The sequence below is a fragment of the Chrysemys picta genome, chromosome 11 (genome assembly GCF_011386835.1).
Source record: "Chrysemys picta bellii isolate R12L10 chromosome 11, ASM1138683v2, whole genome shotgun sequence".
Taxonomy (NCBI): domain Eukaryota; kingdom Metazoa; phylum Chordata; order Testudines; family Emydidae; genus Chrysemys; species Chrysemys picta.
Window position 1 is genome coordinate 79102611 of NC_088801.1, and position 9473 is coordinate 79112083.

Sequence of the window (9473 nt, forward strand, 5' to 3'; positions counted from 1 at the left end):
CACGGACCCTGCCATGTGACAGGGCATGAACAGAGGCTCCTGAATCCTGGTCTGGTCTGGTCGTGTGGCAGGCCAGGGACCCTGGAGAGCGGCAAGCCGGTGCGGCGGGCACTCAACGGGCACTACACACCGACAGACACAGCCATTCAGAAACGACACCTGGGAAGCGTTTGCAAGCAGTGAAGGAGCTGAGGTTTCACCGTCACCCCAGAAGGTAAGCGCGGCAGGGTGCTGGCACAGCAGGATGCAGCATGGGCTGTGACATGCCACACGTGCTGCGACAGCCAGGCCACGCTGGGAGAAGCTAAGGGCGGCAGGGCAGAAACTAACGTGCGAACTGCACATGCTGCCATACAGCCAAGGACAAGCCATTGCAAAGGCTCATGCCACTCTGGCCGCATGTCCCCTCGCCTACCACTCACCCCTTCGGAGCTGGGCAAGCCCTTCTCAACAGTCCCAGCCCCATGGCTGCTGGGGGGAGGACAGGATGCTGGAGAGCTCCAGCCACATGCTGACCTTTGCTGTGGAGGTTGATCCGAGCCCTCACGAGGTCCGGGTCATCCGGCCCAACCCCCAGGATCCTCAGGGACGTGTAGTTGAGCGCTGTGCCAAACACCGTCGATTTGTCTTCCACGTGCCTGCCACATACAGAGAGCAGGGAAGTCAGACATGGCCGAGCGCTCGTGCAATCAACCGAGACTGGTTTTATTGGGGCAAACCTACCCAGGGGGTTAGAGCTAACTGAGCAAACTAACTGAAAAGCAACTGCCCTGGGCCATGCTGCTGGGAAAAGGGAACGAAATGCTCCCAGCCCCTCACTCTAGTGGTCTCCCCATGGTGAAGGAGGGCTCTGGTCACGCCAAGTGCTGGCCTCCACGGCCCTGCAGCTCCAGCTCTCAGCATAGCTCTGAGCCGCTTCCCACATGTAAGGGAGCACCAGGCCAAGCTCTGGATGCTGCGGGGGGAGCTTCAGAAGCACTCAGCCATGGCCTAGCCTGTCCCCGCTGAAGCCATAGGCAAGTGCTCTCGTCAAGGCAAGGGGGGGCGGAATGACGCCAACACCGAGTACTTCGAACACCCACCGTTGCGTTGCTGTGTGATTCAGTACGGCGGCACTGCCGGAGCTAAAGTCACCCCGGAAATGCCGATGAAGCGGGGCTTGATTTGCTAATGAAATCAGAGTGTTTCCCTCCCAGGGGCCAGCTTGGGGGCTGATGGGATTTCAGGGATTTTGTTTAATAGGTTGAAGGCGAGACACAGAAAATGAGCCAGTTTTGAACATTCTCCCTCGTTTCCTAGTGCTCCTCTGGGTCCCCCTCACCTCCGCTGGAATAGGGAAACCTGCCTAGACAATGGCGGAGAGCTGGCAGTGCAGGCGTACGTTTCTACCATGATTGCTTTCCCTTTCACCAAGGCCTCTGATCACAGACCCTCCTCCTAGAGACGGGAAAGACACTCTTCTCCAGTGAAGCCAAGACAGAATGCACATAACAGCCAGAATGCCTCTGCAGACCAGCCCTGACACCACCCCAGCAATGTTCCCGGCAGTCCATGCCTGCCTGCTGGAAGGCTTCCCTCACCTTGTTTCTGTGCCCTCCTTTCCCGAGTGTATTTAATGACCAGCAGCCCACCCCACTAACACACCTCGAGCCGCTACAGCAGCTCTGCGCCGTCCAGGAATGCCATGACCCGGGGAGGGCTAGTGAGGGGAAGCACAAAGCAGGTGGAGCAGGACCTAATGTCTGGCAATAATGTCTGAGATATAAGGCTGTATCAGAGCAGATAACAACTCGCGAGGCAGACATCTCAGGAATGGAACTGGCTTTTGTGCTTGCAAGGGGCTTCTGAGATTTCTATACTGTTTTCACTGACTGTTTTGTACAGGGACAGACAGATAGGAACCATTCCCCTGGTCAACTGGGTCTGGAACGCACAACCCGCCCAAATGCAGCAGGAATAAGGAGAAAGGAACTTCTCTGCTACTCACAAGCCCCAGCCTCCATCCGGAAGCTGCACCGAGAGCAGGTAACGCACCATCTCCCTCCTGTACTCTTCTGGCAGCGGGATCTTGGCAACATGGCAGGTGATCAGGAAACCTGTTGGACAAAACAGTCCGCCCTTTAGGCCAAACCACCCCCCGATTTCAGACTAGGGACACTCTAGTTGGTTCAGAGAAGCATGTGTCCTGTTCATGGTCAGCACAGGACATGAGAAATCACTGTAGCTAGGGAGTCCCAAGTAAGCACTGCACGTATAGCTAACAGGGAGCAGCTACAACCCCAGGCTAAATGGCTCCAAGGTCGTCATCTGCTGGAACCCAAAAGTGTCATCAGGGCCGTCCAGACAGAATGCACATCAGACTGTAACAACCACATGACCTTCCCTAGCTTCCCCGGCTTCAGCCCCCGCGATGGAACAGGCTGTGGGGGTCAGAACTGCACCAAAGGACCCCGCCCCCATTCGGCAAAACCAGACGGGGGATTTAACTGGCTGGGTAGTTCTTGGTGCTTCACAACAGACATCAGCTCATTATTAAAGACACGTTCGCTGGGGATTAACTGTAGTGCAATGCAGCCGGGGCATTTCCTAGGTCACTGTTTGGGGAAACGATCGGCCATTAAGGTTCAGCACCCAGTGTGCTGGGGAATGACAAGACGCTGCCCTGCCCAGGCCTGCGACAGCGCCCGACCCTGAATCATCCCCAGACAGCTAAGCAAAGAGCAAGCGCCACGGACCCCATAGACCCTGGCCACGCTGCCGGACCCTGCTTGGCACCCGCTATCCCATCCCTACGCAGGTAACTCTGTGCGGAGGTGCTGCCGCTCAGAGCACATGGCGCAGCCATTTCATCCACCGTACCTGGCAGCAGGATGAGGGGCCCCCCGTAGTCACCGGCCCAGTGCCCATCCTCCGCCTGCAGGCCAGAGTAAAACTTCATCGCATTCAACGCTGCTTCCTGGGCTGTGCAGGCCTGGGGCAAGGCCTTGAAGAACTTACTCTGCAAAGAAAGGAAGAGGAGCAGGGACAGACACAAATTAAAAGAGCATTGCTCCAGCTCGCGCACAAGGAATGGCCAGCGGCCAAGACACCAGTAGAATCAAGTGCCTTGTGCTGTGGGATATGGCGGCACTGCAGTCCCACGGGTAATCAGGGTATGTGTACCTCCCCCATGGCCTGCACTGCACTGGCCTTTCACACAATACTTAGTAGCAACGCCAGCAACCAGACACCAAATCCAGCACAGAGCGACTGTGCAGAGCATGCATAGGGATGAAGAGGGTATGGGAGGGGAGCAGAGGAGTGTGAATACAAGCAGGACACTTGCTGCCTTGAAGCACCTTCTGAGTCATTCAGTGCATAACACTGGTCTACAATTTTTGAGAAGTCGTCTGCTTCAGAGATAAAATGTGCTATTTATTATGTATTTTGATGTGCTGAATTCAAATATGACAATTAAAACAACTGCTTGGCTACTGTTTTTAAGACATTTAAGTTTTTACATTTAATGTCTATGTATATTGTGTAGATAGAGTTTTAATCATAAATTGTAAACCTAGGTCTTTTCATGTGTTTATGGTTGCTTTACATGATAATATTTCACCTGTCCTGTTTATGTAACACTTTAAAAATCAGCAAAAGGGTTATATAAATAAAATGTATTATGAAACAAAAGGCAAAAAACTATTATGTTCATAGTTTAGTCCTATTCAGTGTCTACTCGGCGCTTCTTGGCTTGTCTCTTGTATTCATTAAATGGAGCATCTCTTGTCACTGTCCAGCAATAGTCTGCAAGCATTGATGGGCTCCATTTGCCCTGATAGCGTTTCTCCATTGTTGCAATGTCCTGGTGAAATCGCTCGCCGTGCTCGTCGCTCACTGCTCCGCAGTTCGGTGGAAAAAAATCTAGATGAGAGTGCAAAAAATGTATCTTTAGTGACATGTTGCAACCAAGGCTTTTGTATGCCTTGAGGAGGTTTTCCACCAACAACCTGTAGTTGTCTGCCTTGTTGTTTCCAAGAAAATGTATTGCCACTAACTGGAAGGCTTTCCATGCCGTCTTTTCCTTGCCACGCAGTGCATGGTCAAATGCATCATCTCGAAGAAGTTCACGAATCTGAGGACCAACAAAGACACCTACCTTTATCTTAGCTTCACTTAACCTTGGAAATTTTCCATGGAGGTACTTGAAAGCTGCTTGTGTTTTGTCAATGGCCTTGACAAAGTTCTTCATCAGACCCAGCTTGATGTGTAAGGGTGGTAACAAAATCTTCCTTGATTCAACAAGTGGTGGATGCTGAACACTTTTCCTCCCAGGCTCCAATGACTGTCGGAGTGGCCAATCTTTCTTGATGTAGTGGGAATCTCTTGCACGACTATCCCATTCGCAGAGAAAACAGCAGTACTTTGTGTATCCAGTCTGCAGACCAAGCAAGAGAGCAACAACCTTCAAATCGCCACAAAGCTGCGTTGGTCATATGTTGGTCATAGTTTATGCACCTCAAAAGTTGTTTCATGTTGTCATAGGTTTCCTTCATATGGACTGCATGACCAACTGGAATTGATGGCAAAACATTGCCATTATGCAGTAAAACAGCTTTAAGACTCGTCTTCGATGAATCAATGAACAGTCTCCACTCATCTGGATCATGAACGATGTTGAGGGCTGCCATCACACCATCGATGTTGTTGCAGGCTACAAGATCACCTTCCATGAAGAAGAATGGGACAAGATCCTTTTGACGGTCACGGAACATGGAAACCCTAACACCATCTGCCAGGAGATTCCACTGCTGTAGGAGCCCAACAGCTCTGCCTTACTCTTGGGTAGTTCCAAATCCCTGACAAGGTCATTCAGTTCACCTTGTGCTATGAGGTGTTATTCAGAGGAAGAGGATGGGAGAAAATGTGGGTCCTGTGACATTGATGGTTCAGGACCAGAAGTTTCATCCTCTTCCTCTTCCTCATCTGACTCAAGTGAGAATGATTCTGGTGCATCAGGAACCGGCAGTCCTTCCTCGTGGGGTACTGGGCATATAGCTGATGGAATGTTTGGATAATGCACGGTCCACTTTTTCTTCTTTGACACACCTTTCCCAACTGGAGGCACCATGCAGAAGTAACAATTGCTGGTATGATCTGTTGGCTCTCTCCAAATCATTGGCACTGCAAAAGGCATAGATTTCCTTTTCCTGTTCAACCACTGGCGAAGATTTGTTGCACAAGTGTTGCAGCATATGTGTGGGGCCCACCTCTTGTCCTGATCTCCAATTTTGCAGCCAAAATAAAGGTGATAGGCTTTCTTAACCATAGTGGTTATACTGCGCTTTTGTGATGCAAAAGTCACTTCACCACAAACATAGCAGAAGTTATCTGCACTGTTCACACAAGTACGAGGCACCTCTGCTCACTTTGGCTAAACAGAAATGTGTCCCTTTGCAAAATTAAACACTGACAAATAAGAGACCACGACACTGTATGATTTCTAGAGCTGATATAGGGCAATTTGTTCAGCAGAGTGATGTAAGCTTCGTTATGATTGCATCATCCATGACTTCTAGGAATAACATGATGCAATTCATATCATGTATGATGCAATACCAGCTTCAGATTGCATCATTCATTGTTTTGCCTAAAAAGCAAGTACTGTCCAAACCCAGTCATAGATTTATTCATAGATCCAGTCAAAGATGTATTTTAGTCATTTCTGGTTTAAATTGAGATCCCTTCCCTTTATAACTCACTTATCCTCGGCCATTCTCAAGTCAAGGGTCGTATATACTGACCCAATAGCATATCTTGAAAACTAGAGCCAATCAACAATTTTAAGCATCATTTTCGTTCTCAGTGACCCAGAATTAGTAACGTTTGACTACATTTATTTCAGAAGCATTTTGGCTGTAGAGCAGTGTAATCCGCAGAGAGGAACAGGCCTGCCTAGCCCAGCGTGGGGTCAGCAGGCAGGCAGGGAGCAGTGTAAACAGTCCCCGTCTCCCGTCCCCCCCCGCTCCCTTTTTCAGGGGCCAGATTCCAGGGCTCCAGGCAGGGGGCTGTGACACCTCCCCTCTTCTCCAGTAACAAATACAACCAGGTTGGCATGAGGTTGTGAATTCTGCCCCTGATGCCAGCACCACCTGTGCCTGCCCGGTGGAATTAGCAAGCATGTGAATCCAAGACAGTCACTGAAAAGAAGCCTTGCTTCAGAGACAACAACTCAGCATTTGGGGGCAGGAGACAATGGCAGCAATAGGGGAATTACAGCCGGCCATACGAGCATGGGGTTCAGGTGGGTGCCCCTTTCCCAGCCTTGTCAAACACTACGCTGCGAGTGAAAATCAGCCACTCACCGTGTCCAAGCCTAGGCAGTGAGCCTCCAGCCCGCTCTGCTCTCGCTCACGTGCCTCGCCAGCCTCCAGGTAGCGCCAACTCTGCCGCCCTTCTTCATTGCTCAGTCGCCAGCGGGTGAGGTCACTCGCAGGTTCTGTTTTATATGGGCCACCCCTTCTCCGCAAACACCTGGAGAGACCACAGGGAACCAGACAAATCCCAGGCGTGTGACCAAGCATTGCCAGCTCTGAGCATCGGGCAGTCAGTGCCCTGGGACGTGCAGGGCCAGTGCAGACATCTGCTGCAGCATTAGCAATAGACATGGAACCCAGAGAGCTCTGCACTCAGCCATGAGCTGGTTGCCAACACTTAAACTTTGCAAACTTTTCAAAATAACAAGAGGGAAGTGGAAAGTCCTCGGAGCAACAGCTGGGCCAATGTCATTTTGCTTGGCTTTGACCACTCCACACCGTGCTGTCGGAGCAAGCACCTGACAGACCCTCAACCGGTCCCATACAGGGGGGCTACTTCTGACAGCGCTCCCTTTTCTTGGCACCTTCCCACCCCACGCTGTCCTCGCAGCAACCAGAGCGCCAAGTTCTAGGAGAGCTTCCCATCGACCCATGTGGCAGCTCTGTCACCTCCCTCCATGCTGGGAGCAGTGGGGCAGTTCATGGATTTAAAATGTCTCTGGATTCCTAAGAGCCCCGGCCCCGGCTGGCGGGTGGGTGCTGCACTGCACAGGCCAGTGACGCCATGGCACCACGCTGTGCAGCATTACACAGAGCCGTACAGCTCCGAGCACAGGGGCTCGGCCCAACTGCGGCCTCCGGGAGCCGCTGGGACAGAAACAGGCTCCCCAGCTCGGCAGACATGGGCCCACGCGTTCCTGGCAGCGCCAACTCCGCCTCCTTGCCCCCGGCCCTGCCCCGCTGTGCTACTGGCTGGCGGTGCCTCAGCTCTGGCTGCTTGGCAGCAGCGACAGACCCCTCCCTGGCCACCCTGCCAGCCCCACCCCCGCCGGCACAGCATGTGCCCTGGCAGAGAAACCCTTCACAAGCGCGCCAGCTGCCAGGACAGCGCTACCGGCCGGACAGCCGCCCACATGGGAGGGATCCCTGGGCCCGCACCTGGAGCACCGTCAGCTGGGACGCTTGGGCTAACCACTCAGCCCACAGCACTGCAGCACCACCCCCTCTACCAGCCCGGCCACAGTTCACCCAGTGCTTAGAGGAGGTCATTAAATCCTTCCCAAACAACTCCAAGAGAAACTTTACAATCTCGTCCCCACGAACCTGCCCCAGGGACCTGTCACATGTCACAAGCATGATTTGAAAACATATAACCATGAACAAAACACCCACTCCAGAGTACACTGGGCAGTGTCCTTTTCCTCAATCTCTCACCTTGCAGTGTGAAAGTTCAACAAACAAAAGTCCCTTTACCCTGCCACTTCCCTCTCCCCCCACCACACCCCACTCACAGTTGTCCTTGGTCAGCGAAGACCTAGAGCGAGGAGTTCACCTCCCACCCCGGGGAGGAGAGGGGAAGCAGCGAGCAATGCCTCAGCTTCCGCTCCACCATCAGCTGCTCGCTCTGCTGTCAGCTGCTTCATTGGCCGCTCACTCCGCCACTGCTTGCTCCTTGGTCAGCCACTCACTCCACCCTCAGCCGCTCAGTCAACTGTTCACTCCACTGTCAGCCGCTCGCTCTGCTGTCGGCCACTCCGCCATCACTCACTCCATCACTGCCCTCTCTGCTGCAACCTCTGGAAGATCTTGAGGTCCCACCGCTTAACACTGCTCTCAGTGATTTCAGCACTTAGTGGGGGAGCCTCACACTAGGACAGTCTCTTTTACCAGAGATCCTGTCCCAGAGCAGAGCTAATGCTTAGACCTGGTTATCAGTGATTTCAGCTCTCGTGATCCACAACAAAAGACTCTCAATTGAGTCTTAATCAGCTCTGTCATTGAACAGTGGAGAGGGGAAGGGTCAAATAGTGTCTAGGACCCTTAGGCAGCAACCACACCCCCAAGCAGAAACACCTACTCTTACCCTTTCTCATCTCCTCTTGGCTTTGGCACCCCAACCCCTGCTTAGTGAGTGCAGTTCAGTTGCGGGTGAGCCCCTCAATCAGGGCATGCCAAGTTCTGCTCCCCTTGATTCACACAAGGATAACAACACCTTATTACCCCTGCTCCCAATAACAAAGTGACTTGCAATCTAAAACCAGCCAAAAGCGATCATTTGGACAAAGCAGTTCCATCACGCTGCACACCTAGACAGAGCCGGTGTGTCTACGCAAACAAGGTTAGTTCCTGACATCTTCTCCCCCAGTCCATCATTAGATGTCAGGGGAGAGCTCATTCAGACCCTGCTGACATACCTTGTATTTAGCTGTGACATTGAGTACCTTTCCCAGACGTGAAGAAGAGCTGTGTGTAAGCTGGAAGGCATGTGTCTCTCACCAACAGAAGTTGGTCTAATAAAAGATATTTCCACACCCACTTTGTCACTGTACAGCCAAACAACCAGGAGACAGGTTGTGACGCAGTAGGGAGCGGGGCGGATTGACCTGGGGGCTCTTCCCCACTGGTGGGTGGAGACGGCAGGAAAAGTGTGTGTGGGGAGGGGGGCAGCTCGCTCTCCCTAGGGAGTGTCCAGGGGCATGCTCCCTGCTGAATCAAGGGGAATGGCAGCTCCTGTGCTGAGGGGAGGGTGTGCCCCAGGGACAGCAGCCCCGTGGATGGTGCAGCCTGCACGTTAGGAAGGAGAAATCAGGTATGATCAAAGCACTCAAACCACTGTGTCGGTTCCTGCCCGCAGTTAATCCATAACATTAATGACTATTTACATAGCACCCGGAAAAGCAGAGTCCCTGCCTGGGGGATCTTGCAATCCTGGGCATATGTGTGGTACAGCAGAGAGCCCTAATGCAGCATCTGTCAGCTATTAAACGATTGTAGCTGTTAACCTAGGAGGTCCAATAGCCTCTGTTAAAAATTCAGGGCAGTGTTGTCTCATCTGGCCATGTGATTTGTTTATTTTAAAATAATAAGTTACGTAGCCAAGTTTCTTAACATCTTTAATTACACAAAATCCCAGCAGCATTAAATAATCATCCCCCGGGAACGCAGATGAAAGTGCCA

General features: G+C 52.2%; 1 protein-coding gene across 1 annotated transcript in view; it reads right to left on the reverse strand.

Annotated features, from left to right (window-relative positions):
* LOC135974194 (lanosterol synthase-like) overlaps positions 1–8825 on the reverse strand; it is a 32835-nt gene extending 24010 nt beyond the window's left edge. Inside the window, exons 1-5 of the mRNA XM_065561208.1 lie at positions 8711–8825; positions 6345–6513; positions 2860–2998; positions 1988–2096; positions 517–638 (exon numbers count right to left, since the gene is read on the reverse strand). Of these exons, the coding sequence (XP_065417280.1) occupies positions 517–638; positions 1988–2096; positions 2860–2998; positions 6345–6513; positions 8711–8781 (610 nt within the window). The 5' untranslated portion in view covers positions 8782–8825. The remainder of the gene's footprint in view (positions 1–516; positions 639–1987; positions 2097–2859; positions 2999–6344; positions 6514–8710) is intronic.
* Positions 8826–9473: the final 648 nt, after the last annotated feature.